The sequence below is a fragment of the Eschrichtius robustus genome, chromosome 2 (genome assembly GCF_028021215.1).
Source record: "Eschrichtius robustus isolate mEscRob2 chromosome 2, mEscRob2.pri, whole genome shotgun sequence".
NCBI classification, from domain to species: domain Eukaryota; kingdom Metazoa; phylum Chordata; class Mammalia; order Artiodactyla; family Eschrichtiidae; genus Eschrichtius; species Eschrichtius robustus.
The window spans coordinates 51258893-51286781 of record NC_090825.1 but is presented as its reverse complement, the minus strand read 5'-3'; the positions used below and the strand labels follow the sequence as shown (position 1 = coordinate 51286781).

Here is a 27889-nt window from a genome sequence, read left to right as displayed (position 1 = left end):
ATAAACGGTTTAAAGTTTCAAAAGTTATGTATATTTAGTTGAAATTATGTTTAATTCAATGAAAGAAATATTTATTGTGATCCTTCAGCATATATGATATAGATTGATACATAAGATTAATACAAGGCAGAATATAGTAAGTATCAAAGAAATCCACTGAGATATCCAGGGAAATGTATTTTGAAATGTGTCTGAGGTGTGGAGCTAGAAATGAAGACTGGTGAACCAGTAACCACATCTTTTATGGGATTTTGATTAGAGTCTAAGGGAGTTTGGGAAAGGTTCGTAGGAGGTGGAGTGTTTGAGATGGGGCACGAAGGACAAAAATTCCATAGACTAAAACGGTGGAAGAGTGGTGCAATAGAATTGCATAAGCAATATGATATAGACAAGAAAGGGTGGGGTGTGGTCAAGGATCCATGAGGGCAGCTGGGGGAGAAAATGGAATCTGGGGAAATAATGGAAGAAAGGACTTCAAATCTGTTTTATAGCAGATCCTGAGGACTCTGCATATAGTTTTCTAGAGAACAGGATGGGCACAGATCAAGGGATTTTGCTTACCTTATCTGATTTAATCATCTGGACAATCATGGAAAGTTGTATCACCACTGTGGTGGACACACCCCTCTCTGCACGCCTGAGTCCATGTGACTCTAGGGATGCTGACTGTATCTCTGCCTTGAGAAACGGCATGTGACTCAGGACTGGTGAATCAGAGGCTTTAATTCTACAGCTGCAGTAATCATTTCAGGATGGGCACATGTTGAGACCTCTGGGAAAAAGGCAAGCATCCTTTATCCACTGGATTAGAATCACGGAAGATGTGAGGAGTTGATATGACTATTCAAACCCATGAGGGGGAAAGCCTGAATAGCACAAATAAGCGTGTGTACATGGGGTTAGGGGTGGGGATATGAAAGCAGAATCAAAAGATGGAGACATAGAGAAAACCAAGGTCTACTTGATATCATTTTAGGCTCTGATAAAGCTGTACCTGAAATCAATTCTACCTATAGCTCCAATATAAGCTTTTTAGAATAAGCGTGGTTAACTATTTGAACCCATAAGATTCCCAACTGATAGAATGTCATTCCTATTTTACAGGTGAAGAAACTGAAGGATAGAGAAAGCAATCTGTCCAAGATCACATAGGTCTTAAATAACAGATTTATAGCTCTAACTCATATTTGATGGCTCCAGGCCCATGTTGCTAACTACAAATTTTTAGTTTTGTGTGTTTTCATATGTATGTGTATATATGTGTCTAAGAAAGAGAGGGAGGGAGACAGAAAAACAGGGCCTAACTTTAGTTTATTTTGGTATATAAAAATAATAAGTACTACTCGTTGAGCATACTATGCTAAGAACTTTACCTAAAATGTGTATAGATGCCAATCATTACCAGCTTGTCCACATCTACTTTTAATAGAATCTTTCTTGTCCACAACTGCTGCTCCTTCTATTAGCCTCATAAGCTAGAGTCCGGGGTAGCACGTGAGCCATGCATGCTCACAAGGGGCTATGACTTGTGTAGATAGTCAAAATATGTGATAGGCCAATCAGATTCCTTTCTTGAAAACATGGTGAGACTGAACCAGTTGGTGTTAGGCAAAAGGATGTGCATATTCAGAGTTGGGGTGGTCATTATGAGACTGTGTGCAACACAGAATTCTAAAGGATAATAAAAAGAGAAGACTGTGCATAGAAAGACGAGTACAGGGCAGATGTAGAAAGAAAGAAAAACAGAGATACAAAGAGGAAAGGAGATTACATATCTCTGGAAGGAGAACAACTTCAGTTTCTGGTCACATTCTCTTCGGTTTCTGTCTTTGGGTATTCATGAGATTCCACTGTATGCTTACAAAAATCTCCCTTTTACTTAAGGTAGCTTGACTGGTTCTTGAACCATGAAACCAATAAAGTATAGACTAGAACAATATATCATCCAAGTGAATTATTACAGTGAATTAACCCGTTAAGAAAGTTATTTTCAAGATAAAGAAACTGAGGTTCAGAGAGCCTAAGTAAATTTCCTAAGGAAAACAACTAACATGAGACGAGGCTAGGATTAAACCTCAGGTCCATGTGTCTTAACTCCACAGGTGTAGGACTAACTGGAATAAGGAAACCAACTAGGAATTAATGACAGTATTTTAGGAGGAGGTAGTGAGAGACACACCTAGAGCAATGGATGAGGTAACATAACTGAAAGGACAGGTAAAAAATGTACAGGGTTGCCTATGGGGGTAAGGATGAAGGGTGAGTAGAGATGAGGGATGAGTAAAGAAGCGGAAGAAGCCAAAGATGATACTAAGATTTCTTAACTTGCCTGACTAGAAGAACAGTGGTGCCATTAATAATAGTAGCAGGGAAATTAGGTCAGGGGATTGTTTTTGTGGAGAAGAAAATACACTTAATTTTGGTCACTATTAGTTTTAAGTGAATGTGTTTAAAAAGGGAGTTGGAAATGTGGGTCTGAAGCTCAGATAGAAAAAGGGATTTGGGAATTATTTTAAATAACTGACTTCACTGAAGTCTTTGTAAAACTCAGTAAATCATTATATATATAGAAAAAAATTCAGTATTGCATAAGTACAAAGCTTTAAATTAAGAGATAAACACCATATTTAATCTTAAAAAGAGACTGCTTTAGGTTTCTACTTTTGCCCCAGCCAGCTTTTACAGTGACAAATTTACTGTACCCAAATGACAAAATGAAGCAACAAAATCAAAATCTAGTTATTTATTTCTATATAGTCAGCAGCATGTGCACACATATGCTCAAACAAACCATTTATATCTTTAGAGGATAGAATAATGTTTTAAATTGTACAGCAAAAATATATGGATATAATATAATAAAAACGACTTGTTTATATGCCCTGCACTTCTCCATGGAACTTAAAATCCTTTAACAGACATTATCTCATTGTTTTAAGAACTGTTATGAAACAATATGACATTTATATAACACCATTCATTCTCAATAATCCCAAAGGGCTTTACAAACCCTGGAAGAATGACTCTGCTCATGTTCAGTACGCAACCACTGAGGGATGGAGGTGGGGTGGATGGGAAGAAAAGTGGACAGAACTGTGGTAGAAATTCTGTGGAACAGAGCAGTAATATTATACAACTGTTTAAGAAAGGAAGTGAAAGACATTATTATTAAATTGAAACCAAGAAGAAACAAGCAGAAAAGATCCAAGGTAAGATTGCAGTACACCTGTTAAATTTGAGAAAAATATTAATACCAACTGGTCTTATTTTCATTTTTCAGTCTTATTAGAATAATATATAGATAACTTCAAGGTAAAAAAAATCAGCTATTTTATTTAAAGACTTCTCCCCTCCTTCCTTCCTTTTTTGAACTCAGACTAGGATGCTGAAAAACAAACACTCAGTTGGAAAAATATAAAAGGATTTTTTGTTTTGTTTTGAATTTACCAGTTGTATTAGTCTGGGTTCTCTAGAAAAACAGAACCAATAGGATCATACATAGTAACAGATTTATTATGAGGAACTGACTCACAAGATTATGGACTCATAAGAAGTCCCGAACCTGCAGTTGGCAAGCTAGAAATCCAGCCTTAGTCTGAAGTTCTAAGAGCCAGGAGAGCTGATGGTTTAAGTTCCCGTCTAAAAGTCACAGGTTTGAAACTCAAGAAGAGCTGATGTTTCAGTTTGATTCTGAAGGCAGGAAAAGACTAGTGTCCTGGCTCAAGGCAGTCAGACAGAAGGAGTTCGAGTTCCCTCTTACTCTCAGAAAAATCAGCCTTTTTGTTATATTCAAGCCTTGAACTGATGGACGAGTGCCATCTACATACACTAGGGAGAGCAATCTGCTTTACTTGTCTATCGATTCAACTGCTAATGTCATCCAAAAACACCCTTACAGACACACCCAGAATAACATTTGACTGAATACTGGGCACCCTGTGGCCCTATCAAGTTTATACATAAAATTAAAGATCACATCAGATTAAGGGCCTTTGTCCTTTCCATGACAAAACTAACAGAATTCTGTTTTCTAAAGCACTTGAGGTCAATGTAATAATGCATATAAAGAAGAAACTGCCAGATACCCACTTTGGAACAAGGAAATATGCCAACTAATGCTGAAAGGATGTAGCACCTCAGTGTGGTCTCCTCTAGTCACAATTACATGAAGTGGACTACAGAAGACGGGCGATGCCTTGGTTGGGCACATGTGTGGAACCAGAGGGAATTCAGGGGAAGAGCTGAATATCACAAAACAATGCAAAACTAATCTCCCAGTGCCAAGTCATATATATGAGGAAACAGAGCCAATTTTCTGGAGGAATGGGAACATAAGCCTTATAAGGGCTTTGACTATCTCTTTAGCTAACTCACGGTAAAAAGGGGAGAACATCCTTATTAACACCCCCAAAATACCACTTGAGGTCCTGAACCTGAAGATCACCTTCCAACACAGAGCAAATCCTCTATACCATTCCTGCCACTATCACTACTGCCACCAGAGCTACCACCAAAGATACTGTATACTTTACATACTTAAACCTTACAATAAACAAATATACCCATTTCACAGAAGAGGAAACTGAGGCTAAGAGAGGCCAAGTGTTGTAGGTATGCTTTTTGTTTGCCTAGTGTATTTCTGACCCCTTCCTCTGATAACAGATCCTGCCCCTGATGACAGAGTGACACATGACTAATCAGTGTCTGACTTCTGGGAGGTGGGTGCTCAAGAAAGCTAGAAAGAAGCTAGGGTGAGTTGTCTGATGATAGATCCAGGTAAGAGTCTAAGACATCCTGCACCCAAGGCCTTTGGTCTTCCTGCCCTTCCTGAAGTTTGGCTATTCAGTGCCTTGTTCCATTTTGTGTGCTACCTCAGTATCCTATCCTGCAGTTTAAACTGTAGCTGGGCGTTTTCTTGATCATATATCTTGGCTTCTTTAGTAAATTTTTTGAAAACAGTCAAGCTAACATGGAAAATCTTATAAAATTACTCTATAAAATATTATTTCATTGTTGAAAGCGAAAATTTTTAGTGGGCATATTTGAGTTGCATTATTTGAATACTATATAAAAGAGACAGCCAAAGGTATAAGAAAATGGTACTTGAACTGTGCTCTTTTTCAATCAGTGAGGAGAAATGAGAGCAAAACCTTCCAGAGAAGCAGGTGAAGAGTTGAAAAGAGCACAGACTTTCTCTTGCAGGTTAATACAATGGAAAGACCCAAACATTCAGATTCTGCTAGTTCTACAACTGTGTGGAATGGGCTAAATTAATCTCCCTAAGCTTCAGTTTCCTTACCTACAAAATGGGGATAGTAATATCCATCTAAATAGGGTTTCTGTGTGAGAACTAAATTCAAGTAAATAATATATAAAGTTTCTAATATAGAGCCTATAGAGCCTGGCACATGGTAGGCATCCATGAAATGGTAGCTGCTGTTACTGTTGTAGCTGTCATTAAACTGAGTCAGGTGAAGATGGTTAGGGGGCTGACAGGAGAAGGATGCTGAAAAACACATAGTTGGAAACCAAAAGAATAAAAGTATCTAATGGATAGGAATTTTTACTTTGTTGTTAGGATCTCTTGCGTGTGTGTGTGTGTGTGTGTGCGCGCGCACGCGAGCACATGAGCGCCTGTCTGTGTGTGTAATCTTTTATTTATCGTAACACATACACTGAAAAGATTCGGGAAGTGGGGTGCTGCCCTAACAAAATCCTAAAGTTAAATTCATGTGAGTGGGTTTAGAACCTTATAGTGGACAGAAGCTGGAAGGACTTTGAGGAATCTGTCAATAAAAGTTTCAAAAATCCTGAAGAAACTGTTTGTAGAAGCACAATAGGCTTTGAGGAGACCACTGGTGAAGGCTTAAAGCAAAGTGAATGTACAAGAATGTTCACAGAAACACTATTCACAATAGCCAAGAAGTGGGAAAAACTCAAAGGTCTTTCAACTGATTAGCAGATAAACAAAATGTGGTATATCTAGTCAATGTAATATTATTTGTCAGTAAAAAGGAATAAAGTACCGATACATGATACAACATGGATACCTTGAAAATATGCTAAGTGAAAGAAGCCAGTCATAAAAAACTAAGGCAAAGATTTCTTATACCCAACACCAAAAAACTCAATCCAAAGTTGAAAAAAAATAAGTTAGGCTTCATCAGAATTTAAAAATTTTGTTTTTGAAAGAAATTGTTAAGAGAATGAAAAATTAAGTCACTGTCTGGGAGAAAATATTTTCAAATCATGTATCTGATAAAGGACTTGTATCCAGTGTACATAAAGAGCTCAAAATCCAGTAAAAGATAAACAACACGGTAAAAATGGGCAAAACATTTAAATAGACTTTTCACTAAAGAATATATACTGATGACAAATAAACATATGAAAAGATGTTTAACATCATTATTAATTAGAGGAATGCAAATTAAACCACAAGGTAACATTACAAACTATTAGAATGACTAAAGTTAAAAGTGACCGTAGGGGCTTCCCTGGTGGCGCAGTGGTTGAGAATCTGCCTGCCAATGCAGGGGACACGGGTTCGAGCCCTGGTCTGGGAAGATCCCACATGCCGCGGAGTGACTAGGCCCATGAGCCACAACTACTGAGCCTGCGTGTCTGGAGCTTGTGCTCCGCAACAAGAGAGGCCGCGATAGTGAGAGGCCCGCGCACCGCGATGAAGAGTGGTCCCTGCTTGCCGCAACTGGAGAAAGCCCTCGCACAGAAACAAAGACCCAACACAGACAAAAATAAATAATAATAAAAAAAATAATAAAGGAGTTCCTTTAAAAAAAAAAAAAAAAGTGACCATAACATTGCTAATGAGGATGTGGAGTAACAGAATATCTCACACACTATTTGCAGGAATGTAAAATGGCACAACTCGTTTGGAAAACAGTTTGGCAGTCTTTAAAAAGTTAAACATACAAAACATACACCTATCACATGATCTAGACATTCCACTTCAAGATATTTATCCAAGAGAAATAAAAGCATATGGCTATATAAAAATTTGTGGCATATCTATATCATGGGCTACTATTTAGTATAAAAGGAATAAATTACTGATATACACAATAACACAGATAAATCTCAAAATACTTATGCTGAAAGAAGCCATACCAAAAAAGGGTACATACAGTACATAATTCTATTTAAATAAAATTCTAGAAAATATAAAATGTTTTATAGTGATAGGAAGGACTTAAGTGGTTGCCTGGGGATTGGTGAGGGCATTACCAAGGGGCATGAAAACATGTTGGACCTTGAAGAATATGTTCATTATCTTGATTGTGGTGAAGGTTTCTCAGGTGTATACAAATGTCAAAACATGTCAAACTGTTCACTTTAAATTATTCCTCAATAAAGCTGTTAAAGAAAAAAAATTTTTCTTCTGTGTTCAAATTAATGTTTGTGGATTCTGTCTGTGACTGGGTCCTTTCTGATACCCACCCAATTTAAAGTAGCCCTCCAGTCACTATATTACATTGTCCTGTTTTATATTATTTTCTTAGCCCTTACTATCTGAAGTTAATTTGTTTATTATTTGTTCATCTGTACTCTTCATTTTAACATGGATTCATGCTCCAAAATTTATCTGGAGTTTCTTTCATTCTTATTTTCCTTTCCCCTTACATTATAAATTATATAATTATCCATTTAGACAGAAAAGTCAATTTCATTCATTCCTTCAGCAAATATTTGTTGAATGCCTATTATTTGGCCAGTCACTGTGTCAAGTATCAAGCATAGGGAGGAAATGAATCAGCTATGACTCCTGCCTGGCGGGGCACCCTTCCAACTATTGCTCTACTTATTGCCCTTCATTTTATGGTGAAATCTTACTTATCTCAAAACCTGGCTCAGATACTCCGTCAGGCTTTTCCTGACCAAGTAGACTACCTGCCTCTTTGTTCTTCCTAGGCCTTGGCTTATACTATGTAACAGAATCTGCTAATTTTTTCCATGAATTCATTCTCTCCTTTTACCTTTTAGTGATAGAACAAACACTCATCTCCCCACTCCTGACACTAAATTCTAGCCAGGCATTTGGACACCCAACTGTAGTCTAGCCTTTTGTAGAGCTAGGCATGGCCATGTGATTTCAGGATAATACGATATGAGTGAAAGTGCTATGTGCAACTTTTGGATCATCTTTAAGATGAAGCATTTGTCTGGTACTTAATCTTTCCTCTTCCCACTTGCTAGAACACAGACATGAAGGTGGGCAATGTGGACAATGAAAATACCCTCGGAAATGGCAGAAAAACAAAATGAAAGAAACTTTGGTCCTTGAATCACCTGCTGGCCCTGAAGTGTTTACTCCTGGATGGTCTGCATGAGAGAAATAATCCCCAATCTTACCTAAACACTGTATTTTAGAGTTTCTGTCTGTCTGTTTCTCTCTCCCACTCTTTTTAACAGCAACTTCTTTTGTAGCTAATAAAAGCAGCACTGTTAATAGAAACTTCCCCTATGGAACTCCTTGTACAAAGTAAGTAGCTCTTATTTTCTCTGGACTGGAAGGACATCCAATAAAGAGCAAGTGACAAATGTCTAAGACAACAAAATCAAATCAATTTCCCGGTTATCTACTATGTGTAAGGGACTAAGAAGTTATACTAGCAGTAATTTATTATTGCAGCCCTGTTTTGTAAGAACTGTTTTCTGGTACTTCCCTGGTGGCGCAGTGGTTGAGAATCTGCCTGCCAATGCAGGGGACACGGGTTCGAGCCCTGGTCCACGAAGATCCCACATACCGCGGAGCAACTAAGCCCGTGCGCCAGGACGACCGAAGCCCGTGTGCCTAGAGCTAGTGCTCTGCAACAAGAGAAGCCACAAAAAGTTTAACACTTAAAAAAAAAACCTGTTTTCTATTTTACTGATTCCTGCTCTTTATTATTTCCTTCTTTCTACTTCATTGGGTTAATTTTGCCTGCTTTTTGTCTTTTCTAAAGCTTCTTTACATGGGAAGTATTTTTAGTAATTTCCTAAAATATAAGTATCTGAAGCTATGATTTTCCTTCTAAGTACAGCGGTGGACACATCAACATATTTGGAAATCAGTAACTGTTTAAAATCAGTCGTTACTAATTCTTAACAACTGCATTTTGTCAGAGAAGGTAGTCTGTTTGAAAACAGTCATCTGAAATCTTTCTTTCTTCAAGAGTGCTGGAAAAGAGTGTGCATTCTGAAGCTGTTGAGTGCAATATTCTCTTCAGGTGCATTATATCAAGTAAGTTAACTGTGTAGTCCAAATCATCTATAGTTTCATTAATTTTTCTATATACTTTTTAAATCAGTTACTGAGAAAAAAGTAGTAAAATCTCCCACTATGATGAACTTATTTACTTCTTATTATAGGTCTATCAATTTTTACTTCATACATTTTGAGTCTGTGTTATTGGGTCCATTCAGGTTTAGGACTGTTAAATCTTCCTGGTAAATTGAAATTTTTGTTATTAGGTAGAGACCCTCTTTATGCCTAATAATACATTTTGCCTTAAAGATTTAATTGTACAATATATTTAAGATGTTTCTCAGGTAAGTAGTACATGATTAAATTTCTTTTTTCAATCCAGTTTGAAAATCTTGGTCTTTTAAAGTATTTGACCTTTTGCATTATTTCAATATAATTACTAGTATATCTTTATTTTATTTCTCCTATCTTATTTTGTACCATTATTTTTAATATCTTGTCCAGACTACATTTCGTTTTCTCTTTTTTCTTCTCTCCTTTTGGGTTCAATTTTTCCTTAATCCATCTTTTTCTCTACCAGTTTGGAAGTTATGACCTTTTCCAATTCTTTTAGTAGTTTTCTTTAAAATATTAACATGCATATTTAGTGTGTTAAAGTCTAAAGTTAATTTGTATCTTTACCTTCTTCCCAAATAAGGACCACAGAATGCTTTTCCAAACTTCTTTTATCTGCTCCTCAAACTTATATTGTTATTATGTATTTAATTTTATCTTCATTTTTAACACATTATTGTTATTTTATTCATTCAACGTTTATTTAGATTTACTCATATACCTACCACTTTCCACATTCCTTTCTCTTTGCAGTACAGATTTTCCATGTGGACTCACCTACCTTTTGCCTAAAGTATGTCTTAGAATTTCTTTTAGTGAAGGTATGCAGGTAGCAAAGTCTCTCCGTTTTTGTTTCTCTGAAGAATATTTTCCCTCAGTACACTGAAGATAATATCCTGTCTTACGTCCTCACTTGCTGCTGTTGAGAAATCAGTTCTTGCTTTTTTAAAGATGTCTTTTCTTTCCTGCTGCTTTTAAGGTCTCTGTGCTGAATGCTATAAAGTATTGTCATGATGTGTCTAGATCTGTATTTTTAAAAAAATATTTATTTATTTATATTTTTTGGCAGCGTCGAGTCTTAGTTACGGCAAGCAGGCTCTCTAGTTAAGGCACGTGAGCTCAGTAGTTGCAGTGTGCAGGTTTAGTTGCCCCATGGCACGTGGGATCTTAGTTCCCCAACCAGGGATCGAACCCGCGTCCCCTGCATTGGAAGGCGGATTCTTAACCACTGGACCACCAGGGAAGTCCCTAGATTTGTATTTATTTTTATTTTTTAATCCTCTATTCATTTAAAAAAAAAAAAAAACTTCTTTACTCTGTGAATTGATCTCTTTCATTAAAGAGAATTTTCAGCTATCATCTCTTCAACTATTGCCTCTATTTGCCCTTTGATCTCCTCCTAGAATTTGATTAGACATTTATTAGATTTTCTTTCTCTTCTTCCAGGTCTCCTATCTCTTGGGCTGAATTCTACATACCGTTGTTTTTTTTTGGGGGGGGGAGTTTTTTTTTTTTTAAATAAATTTATTTATTTATTTATTTTTGGCTGCGTTGGGTCTTAATTGCTGCACGTGGGCTTTCTCTAGTTGCGGCGAGCGGGGTCTGCGGTGCACGGGCTTCTCATTGCGGTGGCTTCTCTTGTTGCGGAGCACAGGGCTCTAGAGCGCAGGCTCAGTAGCTGTGGCGCACGGGCTCAGTTGCTCCGCGGCATGTGGGATCTTCCTGGACCAGGGCTTGAACCCGTGTCCCCTGCATTGGCAGATGGATTCTTAACCGCTGCGCCACCAGGGAAGCCCAAAATAATGTTTTCAATTCTGTCTTTCAGTTCACTCATGTTCTTTTTAGCTGTGTCTAATTTGCTAAAAAAAACCTCTTGAATTTTTAATGTCAACTATTATATTTTTTATTTCCAGGAAATTTACTTAGTTTGTTTTAAAATTCATTTGTTCTTTATATTTTAAACTTATCATTTCTTGAAATATATTACATATACTTACTTAACATTTAGTGTCTGAATAAAGTCTGAAGGTTTTGTGAGTCTGATTCTGTTCTCTGTTGTTTCTATTAGCTTTTTGTCAGGGTGCCTGGATTGGTGTGTGTTTGTGTGTGTTTTCATTCAGAGCTACTCATTTTTTTTTTGAATTTTAAGAACAGGGGATGAAAGCAGGTTCCTCCTGAAAGGATTTATGTTTGCTTCTATCAGACTTATGTGGGCACTAAGAATCCAGGAGTACTCCCAACTAACTTCATGGCTGGAGGATTTTGAGGCCACCCAAGCAGGGTGAATTGTCACTCCAAACTGATGAGAGAACTGCCTGTGGCTAGACTTCCTAGGAAATGCTCTTGTCCCAAAATACTCTGTGCCATGATTTAAGACAGGAAGTTTTCCTTGTAGTCCTCTGATGGGTAAAGTGACTCTGTTTAATTCTCCCTGCCACTAATGATGAGATCCTTTGGGCCCCCAACTACATGGGACAGTCTTCTATTAGAGAGCCCCTACCTCAGGAAGACCTTAGGTTTTACATTCTCTCTTGGTGAGACCTCAAAAAACAATGTTCCAGTTCACCCACTTTAGCAAATGTCACTAGAGTTAAAGCTAGACCTGGTTCCCCACTTACTTTTTTTAGTTCACACTTTTACTTATTCCCTGGTTTGAGTATTTCTTGTGGTTTTTTTTTTTTTTTTAAGTTCATAGGAGCACATGAGAAGATGTTTTTATAGTATATCTAACATTTTTAGTTGCTTTTAGTGGGAGGATCAGTTTGGATTCTTAGTCCGCTACGTTATTAGAAATGGAGATTTTCTACAACATTACAATTTTTGTCATTCATTCCAAAATTACATGTTTAGTCTTTGAAAAGGCGCAACAAGTATAATAATTATGTGCTATTTAAAGGACTCTAGGTTTGTTGAGAAGGTTTTAAAAGAAACAATTACTCGCACTAAAACCAAAGTGGATTTTAATAAATGACAATTAAAAATTTACACTGTACCTACTCAAGATTGGATCAAATTGAAGATGGAGTTGTGGAAAGAACACTGGACTGGAAACCTGGGGACCTCAGTTCTAGTCCTACTACTTTACTGTGTGATTTTGGGTAAGCCCCTTAATTGGCTGGCCTTTGGTTTCCTATATATAATAGAGAGGTAGGGCTGGATTCTCCTTTCAGGACCAAAACTCTGTGACTGCACAGAACTAGGTGATGTAGAGTATACTCAAAATAGAAGTTTCTGATGCTCAAGACATTGCTTAAGGCAAGCCTACTTTCACATTTTAAACATACTGCAGCATGTTTTAAATAAGCTTACACACTAGTGTGGCCATTAAAAAAAATCAGTATAAACTACTTTTGTACTTCAAATAGATTCTTAATGATTCTTAATATTTTGACATGTTCTTAGTTCTGATAACTTCATTATTCTCTTCGTCCTTTCTGGCATTTCAAAATTTTTCATGTAGCTATTACAACTTATGGATTATCTGGTTTTTGCATGAAAAATTACTAATACTCAAAAGCTGCATCTGAATCATCTGCCAGGAGTATATGTGAAGAATTTTGAAAATATAACCATTTAAAACTGTCAGCATATTGCATTAATCATTAAAAAAAAATCAGCCTAATACCACACAGATTAAATTGTCCAAAGTAAGTTTTAATGCAACATATTCACAGGTTTACACTATAAAGTTGTGAAAAGAATATCTTTTTCAAATTTGATTAAGTGCTGCAAGATGTTGAAGAAACTCAGCACTCAAATGAATTATATGTTTGATGTCATTTTTGGCAAAGCCTCAGAAAATGTCACATAAAAGAAAAACATCTTACTTAAAATAAGGTCTTGACAGCAGTCTGGAATAGTTAACAACTCCATTCCCAAATGGGATTGCTGGTTATAATCAAACTCTTAATGATGGTATTAGTTCCCCCTTGAGACAATTTAAATACCCAAAACAAAACAAAAAACATGTGCACGCACACATACGCAGCCCTCACCTCTTTTATTTTCTAAAGTGGACAAATTTATAATTATTTCAATTCAGGTTCCAAATATCTAATCTGATTACAAAGTTTCCTTGCAGATTTATCAGTGGCCACTTGAGAAATGACAAGACGGCAGGCTACCAGGCAATGTCAGTCAGTATTTTCTCATTTTGTTTTAATTTATGAGAGGTATAAATAATTCCCATCAGCGATGGAGATGTAGACCCTGAGTGTCAGTGCCCTCACATCTTCTAAACCCTAGAGCTGAAAACGGTGGGAATTTTTCATCTCTCATTTACATTTATACAGTTTTTGTATCCATCATCTTCTAAATCTTACTCTGCCAGATATGAGAGAGTTAAGAGGAAGAAATACCTCTAAAAGCAACTTGTCCATTTAAGAGTTAACAGTCAATTTCACTTGGAAAGTTTGAAAAAAAAGCATATTGTGAAAAGCTTATGATAAAATAACATCATGGAAAATAATATACATGTGTGTTTCTGGCATGAAGATTAAAAAGTCCAGAAAAATAAATATCACAGAGTTAACCACGGCTGTCTTTGGAAGAAGTATTATGGGGTGATCTTTCTTTTTCTCCTTTATGCTTTTCTACATTTCTGATATTTTTGCAAAGGACATATGTTACTTTTACAATTGGAAGAAATAATACAGCTTTTTTTTTTTTAAAGAGACAGTTATGCCCAAAGGTTAATACATACCTGTATCAATTAGCAAACCTATTTTTAATGGGTTAGGAATGGCATCGATATTAATAAAAAGAAGACAAATTGCAGTTACTAAAAATATAGCTTAAGGCTTTTGTCAAATTTCACACATTGGAATTATATCAGTCACCAGGCAGAAAGAATGCTTATTAAAAAAATTATATTAAGACAGTGAAGGGCAGCAAAGAGGTACCCCTAACACATTGGTTTTTAAAAGTAGCAAGAGATGAGTCCTAAGTAACTACTAGGAGGTCTGCAAGATGGCACAGAATGCAAGAAAATAAAATTAAATATGCCCATAGCATATGGTTATCAAAGTAAAGCTCAGCAAGATTTGTTCACGATAGCTAGTGAGAAGTTTGAGATGGACTGTCCAAAAAAAGAACAAAGTACTTTATGGATTCTCACATTAAAGATGATCATCTCTTACTCACTGTATCAAAAGATTAAATTCTTGGTCTAATTGTGAGGGTATGTACATCTTTAAACTTGCTATACCCCTTTAAAAGTCTTTATTATTTTAAAAATTATATTTTTGAAAAATATACTGTTAAAAATAAAGCATGCTTTCTGGCACATAAAGGTAGTAAAATGCATTCAATAAAATTTCACTTGAGAGACTGTCCTGGCTACAAAGGGAAGCTTCATTTTTCTAGGACTTCTAGTAAATGAGGTGTTCCACACAATTACATATTTCAGATAAGAGAATCTTATCTTTAACTGATTAAAATAACTAAAAACTTTTTTTTTTTACCAATTAGGTTAGAACGATTGCCTATTCTCTGCCTTATTAAATAGTAATAAATAACATCTAGACTTTTCTTAATGAATCAGAATCAGTATAATAAGTGTCAATTATTTGAATACTGACCTGCTTTCAGAATATAATGAAGTATCATCTACAGCAAATATATCCATAATATTCCACTACTATGTTCTTGTGTTTCCTTACCTAATGTCAAGTGGTCATGTATCACCTCTTACTGCTACCTGAATCGATGTCCCTAGCCATGCCTTTCTCTCTCACTTTAAAAAATTTTATATTATTTTTAGTCCTATAAAATAGTAGGCTAGAAAGATCCACAGGGAAGTCCCTGCCCTGGGTTTTCTTTTGCTTGTTTATTTATTTATTTTCTAATCCTTGAGGTACACTTTATATACCATCAAGTTTACCCTTTCAAAGAGTACTGCCCCACACTTTTATTATTCTTTAATCTGTTTTTAACTTAGAACCAGGTAATCAGTTTATTGGCACCATGCCCAAAGTAAGAATAAATAGAGTGTTATTGATGGCTGGACTGAGAGGCTTTCTATGAGTCAAGGGCAAATATACTTTCACTTTTCCATGTAAATAACATTAAAAGTTACCAATATATTAAGAGTAGACTATGGGAAAAATAGGTCTGATACTTCCAGCCTCCAGGAACAAAATGATGACTTAAGGCTCCCTGAAGAGAGCTAACTGCTTTGGAAAACAGGACCAGTTTGCTCAGAGAGGAATTAATTCTACATGGTATCAGGCACAACATAGAGCTAACATTCCAGAAGGGTTTCTGTTTCTTATAAAAACCAAGATTAAGCTAATTTAACATTATATGTTAGATAGATGAAAAGTAGTCAAAAACTATATACTTTCACAACCTATCAAGCCTGAGAGGCCCTAGTCTGACTTAATCCAGCATTAAAAAGACAGTTTGAAGAGACCTGAAATGGCCCAGTGCAATTTGAGAGGTACTAAGCACCTCAGGGATGTGTTTCATGAAGAGGCTTTAAAATTGTTTCTTGATTTACAAGCTCAGATTGCTCTTCCTCCTCTAATTTCTGGCGCTAGTCATAGAGCAGGTATTGTGTGCTTGGAACTTTGAAAAGAGGATCTGACACCTTATCTCCCTAGAGCTGATTAGAGAAGAAGTCCAAACGCATATCTCTATGTGACTATGTTCAGTTTGGTGCTGCTTTTGATATGATGAAACTTAAAGAAATCTGGAAAGGACTTAGAGACATAATTTAACAAAAAGGATTATATAGTTTATTAAAGAACTTGACAGAGCCAACACAGGAAACCAACTATCTCCAATTAACTATCAATCTTATTCAAAATTTATTACCCCCTACAAAAATCCTATGCACAGGCCTGGATGATTTACAGTGGGACTAAAGAGACTCCCAGGCTGTAAACAGGATTGTCCTGCAGTACATCTCTTTTGACATTGCTGGTATCTAAAGTAAAACACCACATTCCTTGTTTATTTAAATTGGGATGTTAGAGCCTACTGCAGAGTTTGTATTCAACTAAGAAATGTAATTTTTTTGAATTTTAGAGTCAAATTTCATGCTGCTATAAAAATTCTCATTATATGACTATAATAATGGCTGTATTCCTTCACATTCTATTTCTTTCGTTTACTGAAGCCTTCTTTATACATTATCTGAGGCCTTTAAAAAGTAAATAGGTGGCAAAGCAATGGCAAAAATTATGAGGTTATATTTTTGTAGTGCTTTTCTCCATACACAGAGGCATAATTATATTTATTATCTGACAATATCTTTGTGATATAAGAAATAGAAGATCTTGAGCTTTACTGGGAAGACTGAAGAGAAAAATGGATGGTCCCATATACATTTTTACTACATAGAGAAGCTTTTTACTACATTGGTGTTAAAAAGATTAATACATTGACTCAATTATAAGTATATGCTTTCACAGTAGGGCAGAGATGTTAAGAGGTTTCTGGGTTGTAGATCAATATTCTTTCTTAGGGGGCAGCTTTGTTGAGGCATAATTGGCATACAAATGAGCTGTACATGTTTGAATGTGTACAGTTTGATGGGTTTGGACATGTACGTATGCTCATGGCACTATCACTACAATCAGGTAATATCAAATGGCAATGTATTTTGGACTGTTTAATTGTATGGGGCCCAAAGTATTTATTGATGTAAAAGTAACAATCTTTCTTTCAAATGACTTTTAATTATTTTATTTTCTGTCATAATGGAACTGAAGGAATTAATAAAGAGTAAATACAGCAAAACATTAAAAAAATTAAAATAGCACACCTTATTTATCTTAGAATTTCTATATGGAGAAACAGATGGATCCTGATTTCAAAGTAACTTGTCTCAGGTAATAGAATAGATTTAGAAGCAGAACTATGGTTAGAATATAAATTCCTAATTGTCTATACAAATCTGGCTAAGGATCTAGCCCAGGAAATTGGATAAGGATTATAAAATCAAAGGAATATTACTCCCTGATCAAAGGTGATTTCCTAAGATGACAGAAGCCCTGAAAAAGTATCACATCTATTAGAGCACCTGGCTAAATGGGAGACCTCCATTCATGCAAGGACAAAACTAGGTAAATTAATGCACGGACATTAGAACACAAAGCTTTCTCGTACTTATGGGTTTCTTTCCAAGTGCTTTTAATGTGAGAATAATACATTAAATTCTAAAATAAAGTGGCAGTAGTCAGCAAGTGTTAGACTTGCCAGATTAATTCATAGAATCAGGAAATAATACTACTGGAAGGTTTACTTAAGAATGTACCTAAGTTCACACACACATACCTTTTAAGAAAGAATATGATTATAAAAATGCAACTGTGAAAACACAGTTAAGGAAAGCTTATTTTGAGATTTTAATTTATGTCATATTTATATGTAACCATATTGATTATAGGCTTTAGCTCTAAAACAGTATTAAAATTCATATTTTCAGGACTTCCCTGGTAGCGCAGTGGTTAAGAATCCGCTTACCAATGCAGGGGACACGGGTTCAATCCCTGGTCTGGGAAGATACCACATGCCGCGGAGCAACTAAGCCCGTGCGCCACAACTACTGAGCCTGCGCTCTAGAGCCCGCGAGCCACAACTACTGAGCCCACGTGCCACAACTACTGAAGCCCGCGGGCCTAGAGCCTGTGCTCCGCAACAAGAGAAGCCACCACAATGAGAAGCCCGTGCACCGCAACGAAGAGTAGCCCCCGCTCGCCACAACTTAGAGAAAGCCCACGTGCAGCAACGAAGACCCAATGCAGCCAAAAATAAATTAATTAATTAATTTAAAAAATAGGCTTAAAAATTCATATTTTCAATTTGTAGATTTGGATAGGAAACAAAATGAAACCATGAATAACTATATTTTTCTCTTACAAATGTAAAATTATTATTTTTATATAGCACTATAAATTTATTAAACGTCTTCTCATTACCTAATTTACTTCTTTCAAGCAACTTGAAGGATGCACAAGGCATTTTATCCCTGGATTTATGATAAGAAAATGGAGTCACTAAGGCTTAAATAACCTCACTGCTAGTAACTGAAATTGAGTCTTAATACTTTCCTGTTTACTTTGAAATATAATATTCCAAAGCATTCGTACAACCATTAGTGTTTCATATAATGAGCACCTAGTATTACTGTCAAAATTTGTATTAAAAATAGTAAATTCTTCTTAGTGAAGAATTCCAAGTAATAAAAGTAGTACTAATCAGGGAAATAGTCACCATTAGAACACCACAGTAAATAACTGTTGCCTATAGGCAATATCCATCAATGGATGCTAAAATTAGTGTGAGGAAGCTTGAAAAGAAACAGGATATTTGTATAGTTGCAAAGTATCTTCCCCTCCCTTACTTATAATCTCAAAGGGAAAAAGAGTAACTTAACAGTGTAGCAACTAAGCAGAAACCACCTTAACCAAGTGATCATGGTAATATCACCAATAAAAAGACAACAGACATCTTGTTACCTCCGGTACAATGCACTGGGAAGGACATGCCACTTATGTGGCAATCTTTCCAAAAAATGTGTAAGCCTCAATCTAATCATGAGAAAACATGAGACAAACTCAACTGAGACATTCTACAAAATATCTAACCAGTGTCAAGTTCATGAAAGAGAAGAAAGGATTGAGGAACCGTCACAAATCAGAAGAGACTAAGGAGACATGATGACTAAATGCAATATGGAATTCTGGAAGGAATCACAGAACAGACAAAGGGCACAGGTGGGAAAACTGGTGAAATTCTAAGAAGGTCTGCAGTTAGTAATAGTGCCGTGTTAATATTAATTGCTTGGTTTGGATCATTGTACTATGGTTACACAAGACCTTAACATTAAAGGCATCTGGAAACTCACAATTTTTGTAACTTCTCTGTAAGTCTAAAATTATTTCAAAATAAAACAATAAAAAAATAAATAACATGGCCCATTCTGAGACTAGAAGAAAAACGATAGCAACCAAATGATTGCTTTCTTTGGGAAGTTAATTTTAACTGTCTCTCAGATTTAGGGAAAATCCAGGTATTTCTAGATGATATAAGAAAAATTAAATTCAGAAAAGTAATATATATATTACTCTAAAAGTAATATATAATTCTCATTCTAATTATGAAATAAAAAGATTTTTAACCTGGCTAACTTTCATATAAATAGACTGAAATAAGCTCCAGAAGAACCTTCTTTTTGTGTGTGTGTTAAGAAATCATTCTTTTAAGATTCAAATCTTTCTTTACCTAATTGTATTAAGTATTTCAAAGGCAGACAAATAAATCAACACAGCACTGTTTATGTCTAATACAGGCCTTAACCATACAGCTCTATTTCAGTAATTTCCTACTGCAATTCTCTCACTCCTACTAGATCATGAACTATGTACGAAGGCAAGAACCATCCACTGCCAACTTCATAGCCCTAGTCCATCATGGCTCTTCAGATGGGGTGGGAGAATAATAATTACTAGCTCAAAAATGAATAAAAAATTAAAATAAAACATCTTTCCAGTTAAAAGGAATTACTTTCATATATTTAAAATGCTTTTTAATTATAAGAAACAGTCCCCTGGGAAAATTATATATAAACTTAAAATTAAATAATCCTCACTGTATTCTTTCAAATACAATATTTGAAATCTTGTACTCTTTCAAATCTCAATATTGCCAATATAGCTTCTTTCTAATCTGGGTTACATTTTACTCATATGATCTAGTCACATATAAGTCTATCCTTTCCTTCAAATTCCGTTTATAATTTGTGTCATTCTGGTGAGTTAACTTTTTAATAATTTGTTTCACTCAAACATATTTTGGTGATTCTAAGTTCTACATCAAGTACCTGCCTTTACTATAATAGTCACTGGGGACATGGTACAAATAATCTTAAGAACTATGAGCTTTAGATAGTTACGTGGTATTACTTGTGCTACTTAAAATAAATAATAATGCCTATGGCCAAATGCTGTACCACTGTTCTGTATTGGAATACGTATTCTTTAAGGCTAGATATTACATCTTATGCTTTGATATATCTCCAGTGACTGTTATAGAACCTAGTAGATAAAAATATTCATGCTTTCCAAAAGCATGAGACTACACAAGATATATGCACAAAGCAAATTTGTTAAGCCAAATTTAGTGTACATTATTAAAGGTAACAATCAAATTTCTGATCATGTTCACTGAATCTACAATGTATTTTATTATTGTAAAAAGAAGACAGATTCGAGAGTTCCAATTGTTATTTTGGAAATTGAATATTACATGTTTTATAGCTGAAACAGTTTTAAACTAAAGATCTTCAGTAAAAAAGCTTTTTTGAAGCTATTCTAGAGCTTTATTAAAAAAATCACAGTACAATAAAGAAATATTTAACCTGTGTAAAAAGCAGGATATTATTTTGATCAGCTTTTGATCAGTTATATCAATACTTTAGATTTTCTGTACCTAAACATAAGAGCAAAACCAAAAACAAACAAAAAACAAGAATTTGTATTTAATACTATTCAAACCAACGTATGAATAATGTCTATACAAGTCTCATATATAGGGCCTAAACACTTTTCTTAAATGTTTTAAAGGGTATGCAATGTAAAAATGGACATTCTGTCCTGTGTACTTCTAGATATGTGCTATGGCAACATTTAAGTTTTGCTTGATGTGAAGTACTCTGTTTATTAAGGAACACTAGTTACGATCATGTTTGATTGAATTTCCTTCTCAGACAAAAGTCCTAAGTGAAACTTAATTTTATTGGCTAACTGGCCAAAGAAAGCATTAAACAACAGCAACAAAACTCAACTCGGGAAGAGGGAATAAGTACCAAGTGAAAATATAAGCTTGATAATTGCCCTTACCTTCACTTCTTTGTTCTGCTTGTTTTGCTGCATTTTCCACTTTCTTTTGCTTTGCTGCTAAGAGTTCCCGCTTTAATTGTCTTGCTTCTTTTCTGAGCTCTTCCCTATAAAGCAAAAACAATTATATAAGTATATAATAGACCAAAAGAGAAAGTTGTTTAGCAGAAACAACTAAATCTAGTTGTCAGGTACACTAAATCTCTAAGAAAAACAAAGTGAATAATGTAATTCATTTTGTTTCTGTGTATGTGTATTTGTGGTATGGAAACATACTTAAAGGATATATTAAAAGTTGTGATTTTCATAATAGCAATATAATATGAGTTACTATGAAATATAGCCCCCTTCAAATATATCAAACAGTTGGTAAGTGATAAATGAACTATTGTTCTCCCTCTAATTTACTTGCAAATTTAACATTCTAGTTTCAGTTTAATAATTCATGGAGATTCCAAATCAAAACAAACTTTTTAATATAAATACTATTCATTAAACCTGGGCATACACAAAAACATCTGGCTTCGAAACTTGTTGAATTCCTGAACTGGCACCAATAACTACCATTTATTAAGCAATTATTATATGCTAGGAGCAGTGTTAATTTTTTTTTAACTCAATTAATTTTGAACCCATTTATATCACAATTTGCCAAATAATTTCCTCTCCTGTGAAACCTATCAGGCTGAGGTATTTTGATAATTAATACAATCATATATTAAAGGCAAATGGAGATGTAAGTTGTTGGCTTCACTGTAAGTCACTTGTTAAGTGACTGGTTTCTACAGGCCACTTTTAGGGCAGGAGATTCAAATTCAAGTCTTGGAAAAAATTATTAACTGTCCATGTCATTAACCCTGAGGGTCACTTGTGAATAGTTAAAACTATGCATTTTACATTTGTGAATGTCAGGCACCCACTCTATTTTCCACAAGCTAGAGTGGGTCACGGAGACTAAGAACACGGTAGCCCAAGGAGGCACCCCATTCGGGAATGTTCTCTAAAGATAATCAAGGTTTAGCAAAATCCTAAGTCTAAATAGTTCCCTACTGATTCAGCCTTTAGTGCTTCCTCCTAAACCCCAAATCTCATACTTTTTTACTTCTGTCCTGTATTAGAGTCACCAAACTGATAGGTCTTACAATGTGCATGACTCAGTTCTTTTCACCTTTTTTCCATATCAAACACACACAGCTTGGCCTCCAAGGTCCTCAATTCTGAAACTTCCCTCTCTGATCAAGATCCACTACGTTTTTAGCTTTCTCAGCCTTTCATTCCTACTAAACTTATGCTCACTCTTTTAATAATGAAAGCCAACTCCTTAATCGTAGTTCACAGTCCACCAGTCTTATTCTAACCCAGTCGTCTCTCTATCCATTCTGGATGCTATGGTCAGTCATTTCACTGATGTCCTCACTGGAACCCTTAATTTTCTTAATTTGTTTGGCCTGATGGATACATCATAATCACCTAGAAGAACTTGTTAAAACATGTTTGGGAGACACAACTCCAGAAAATATTATTTCTTTAGATGTGAGATGTTGCCTAGGAATTTGCTCCTGTGACAAGTTACCCAGGTGACTCCAACATGAACTCAGGTTTGGGACCCAATGCATTAGGACCTTACTATAGAAATTATCTTCTCTTTCTTATAACTTCAAGCACTCCTACTTCACTAATCCTTTCATTCAGCCAACAGCATGCTCAAATTTCCCTGTACTCTGCTCCAATCAAGAGATTGCTATCTTTACAAGTGAACTCCTCGCTTGAAAGAATAGTTTATATACAGAGTCTAATTCATCAACCTCTAACTTCTTAATCTCTTGCAATCTATCCTTCTTATACTCTATTGAAACTGCTTCTATATCAATCAAATTCAATGTCCTTTTCTCAGTCCTCCTCTTCCTCTTTGGCCTTTCTATCATTCAATGATAAGAACTACTTCTTTCTGAAATTCTATCAGACTGTGTACCACTTTAGAGTCTTGATTCTCTAATTCTCCTCCGAATTACTCTTTCTCTTCTCATCCTATAATTGTTGGCATCTTTCTCATTTCTATACCCTGTACGCCAGCATTTTTATCTAATCTTATAACATAAGCTATCACTTTTATAATGGGTTATTTCCAAATCTAGACATTTTGCCCTACATTTCTAACTATCTATTACAAATCTCTGTGTACATTAGTGCTGTCCAACAGAAATATAAGGTAAGACACATATACAATTTTAAGTTTCCTAGCAGCCACATTAAAAAAAAAATGGTGAAAAGAAATGGGTTAAATTAATTTTAAAAACATATTTTATTTAACTCAATAGCTCAAAATATCCAAGATATTATTATTTCAACATGCAACCAATATGAGAATATTAATATTTTACATTCTTTTTTTGGGTACTAACTCTTCCAAATGCAGTGTATATTTAACACTTACAGGACATCTCAATTCAAACTAGCCACATGTCAAGGGCTTAGATCCAGATGGATGCTTGAGGCTAGATGTCACAAGAATTACAAATTCTCTATGTCAAAACTCCAAGCCATCTCCTTCCTGGCCAAATCTGTCCTTTCTCCTGAAGTCCCTATTTGACCGTGAAACCATTTTCCTCCTAATGACCAAACTCTGAACTTCCCCTGGGACTGTTCACCCTCCCTTTCACTGAATCACCGTAGAGGTATGTCATCTTCCAATCTCTCTCACATGTAACTGCTCCTCTTGACTCTCATCATCAATGCCTAGTTTAGGCTCTCAGGATCTATTTCTCTGATAAATGTAATTACTTCCTATCTCTTGACGTTATGTGAAAACAGAGAATAGCAACCACATCTTTGCTCCATCCACTAAATACCCTTATCTTTTTATTATACTAGTTTAAAAAATGTTTACTTTGGTAAGTAATTCAGGAAACTCAGATGATATTTTCTGAAGACTAAGGCCTTGAGGGGAAGATTATTTTGAAAGTTGAAGAAGAAATGCTACATGATGGCTGAACAAAACTAGTTATTAGAGTGATCTGAAGTATGCAAAGAATGAGAGGCAATGAGAGTATAACTATTGTAGAGTCAGTAGAGCACAGTCATTAAAAAGATTAACTTAGGGTTCAGAAAGTCCTGACTTAAAAGCCAACTCCATCACTTATTGTCTGGGAGACCTAACAACAATTATTTAACTTCTCTGAGTCTCAGCTTCCTCAACTATAAAATCAGAGTAAGGTATCTGAAATATTGGGCATTCAATACATGTTCAACAAATGATGATGGCTATTATTATTCAGATCTTATGTTCGAAACAGTACTACAGTTAAGGGCTGTTTGTCAAGTAGGAATATTTCCTTATTATATTATTTATTATAAACGAATGTTACCTCTACTCCATATGGAGATCAACCCTGTTTGTAATTTTTAAAAAGGGCAATGAATGTGTAATGCCAGCTTCTAAAAATTTATCCTTAAATAGTAAAAGATTTAGATACACTATTGAAGTAGCCATAATAATATACAAACTGAACAATGATGAATAAGAACTCAAAAAAGACAAAGTGAGACAGAAGGTTTAGGTCTTTACAGATTATTAAAGTACGTTTTCATTATACTGAATTTTTCAAGTAATTAAAAATTTACAACATTGTCAAAATCTTTCAGATTATTCAAACAACACCATTTGTTAGTACTTGTGGAATCCATAACTCTTGGAATGAAGTGCAAGTTTTTAACCTAGTCTTTAGATCACAGTCCAGTTTTAGGGTTCCCAATCTTACATTCTCTGGAATATAATTTTATCCATTGGTAATAGAATATATTTGAATCTGTTAAAATGAGAATGAAAATTGTAAGCCTGGAGTATATGTCACCATATACTGCTTACAAAGCAATCATACAAACTATGGGCTTGCTTGAGTCTAGGAAGCATCTTTTTGGCTCCCTCAAAACCTAGTTTCTACTTGTATGGTAAAAGAAATAGCTTCTATAAGCTACTACTAACTCTAAGCTAATTAATTTTTTCCTAATAGGTAGGTCTCTAATTTGGATTCATTTGAATTTTAACATGGTTTGTATGACATCACCATTATCCATCAAATAATTCTGCATTGTATATATTTTTAATCTGGTAAATCTATAGTATACTCTGTTCCAATGAAAAAAAGAATTCCTTAAAAACATCATCCCAATAAAATATCAGGAGCCTAGAAACTATAGTAGCCTTTATATACTTAGTAATAGCAAAGAAATTACTAATTCATTCAGCAATTTCTGGAGCATCTAATACCTGTACTGTACCATTCTGAGTGATGACACAGAAATCAAGATGAATAAGGAGGGAAAGGAATCTGACTTTGTTAGGTTCTTTAAATCAGTTACCTCCCTTACCAGTTAATCTTCTCAATAACCTGTGATATAGGCATTTTATAGGGAGGAAGGCTGAGGCTTACAGAGCTTAAATACTAAGCCTGAAGTCACACAATCTATCAGAAAGTGAAAGAGCTAGAAACTGAAAATGAGATTGTCTGAATTCTAAGTCTATGCTCTTTTCATTATGGTATAACTGAAACCTTGAGAAAGTCTCCAAGGAGCCTAAATTCCAAGGAGAGAGATAAATCATGTACATAAATAATAATAACAGTACATAATAGAAAGCAATAACTGCCATGACAAAGAAATGACTGAAGCATTTTGAAATTCTGAGGAAAGAATACTTACACTAAATAAGGGATGGCTTCATAGAGGAGGCATTTGAAGTGGACCCCAAAAGATGAGTAGAAGTTGGCCAAGAGGAGATACAATGAAAGGCATCCAAGCAGTGTGTCTTAAAAGACGGGAGATGGTAAAACATAGGGTGCACGTTAAAACATTATGCTATAGCATAGATGATTTAAAGGGGGACGGGGACTAGAAACAAAAGATAGAGCTAGGAAGAGAGCCTGGGGCAAAGTCTAAATGCTAGGTATTTGTGAGGAGCCCAGGTGAGAATGTTGTCCTTCCATTTTTTCCACATCTTTGAGCGTCCATTTCTTTTTTTTTTTTACAACCAATTTCTCAGTGGCTCTTGTCTTGATTGTATCCACTATCCACCTATTTTAATACCTTACCAGTAACCCACACATTCTTTAAACTGCTGTCCTAGAAGAAGTACCTTCTTCACAAACTTCAGTGGCTTCCCTTTAGATCATAACTTAGACCTTCAGAAGAATCCAACTTTGTTGACCCTTGACCTCTAAACTTTTGTGACCTCAGACCTAGTGCCATGCTTGATCTCGTTCTACCTTTTGGATATTCTTTCTCTGTTTCCACTGGCTTGTACTCTTCCACCTCTTGCTTCTCAAATTTAGGTGCTTCTTAGTAGCCTAGTTTCAACCCTCTCTTTTTTTCTTCTCTTCTTTAGAAATTTCATCCATGTTCAGGATTTCAATTCTATTTTCTTAATGCAGTCAAAGTGTAAAAGCCAGATCGTTAGCCTATGCTCTTTACACATTTCCACTTTCAAGCTTAAATTCGCATTTCCAACTGCCAGATGGATACTTCAATTAGTATCCCACAAATGCATCAAATTTACCAAGTCAGATTGATCATTTTGGCTACTCAAAAAACACCACCTCATTTTCTCTCTCCTTTCTTTGATAAGCCACCAGAACGCTGGTCGTCAGGCCCATCTTCTAGTATTGCTCTCTTACTCTCTACAGCTATTCAGTAGCCACATTCTTCCTCCTTTACAAAGTCTCTTCCTTTCTGTGGTTAGTGACAGCTGTTTAGGCTTTCGTGACTTCACTATGACCACAGTCTCCTACTTGGTCTATGTGCTTCTGGTCTGACCTTTCTTCCACTCATTTTGCACACCTAGGCCAAACCCTACAATTCTACTCCCTAACCTTTTTAACTCCCTAAGTCCTATTGAATTGTGCACTAATTTCTTTCCCAAGCATTCAAGTCCCTCTTACGAGCTACCTTCAAACTGCTTTTTCAACTTTATCTATCACAGTATCCTCTACGGTTACTCTAAATTTCAGCCAAAACACACTAGTCATAATTACCTTGGCAAACTTTGAGCTTCAGCACATACACGCCTTGGTTCATGCCATTTCCATTACCTAAAATTGTCTTTTCTCCCTATTACTGCCAACTAAAGTCTTCCTCATTTTTCAAGGCTTCATGGAGAAAGTGGCACTAGAGCACAGCTTTGGGGCAAAGTTTTCGAGCTCACTGTACCTCAGTTTTCTCATCTGTAAATTCTGACTATATTCAGCCTATTATTATAACAAAGCTGATGCAAAGATTAAGGATTAAAATGAGTTAAGAGCACTATTAGGTGCTTAGAAGGCAGTTTTTTTTTTTTTAAATAAAATATACTACAACCAACTCATGACTATTAAATTACATAAGCAATTTAAAGAATTAAAACTTTAAATAAAAATCAATCATTTTAAGTAAAATGATACTACTTACTATACTATTAAAGATACATACTCTAATCTCATTGATGGGTTGTTTTATCTTCTTATGGCCAATGTCCATTCCAAAAGAGTAAATACAACTTTTGTATAAAAAAAGGAGACATGTTGATCAGAACACCTAGACCCAACATCATTATATGGTCACAGGAAAGCAACTAATCCTCCTTTGCCTCAGTTTTATCATCACCTAAGAACAGTCTGAGGAAGGTGTAAATTAATATTTCTAAAATGCATAATCACAATTATAAATGTAAAAAGTGATTATACTCTGCAGATCATTC

At 35.3% G+C, this 27889-nt stretch overlaps 1 protein-coding gene across 2 annotated transcripts in view; it reads right to left on the bottom strand.

The window, feature by feature from the left end:
• Positions 1 to 27889, bottom strand: part of CWC27 (CWC27 spliceosome associated cyclophilin) — a 227022-nt gene that overhangs the window by 94163 nt on the left and 104970 nt on the right. For both annotated transcript variants that reach the window (XM_068535403.1, XM_068535402.1), the window contains exon 12: positions 21166 to 21269. In XM_068535403.1, the coding sequence (XP_068391504.1) occupies positions 21166 to 21269 (104 nt within the window). The remainder of the gene's footprint in view (positions 1 to 21165; positions 21270 to 27889) is intronic.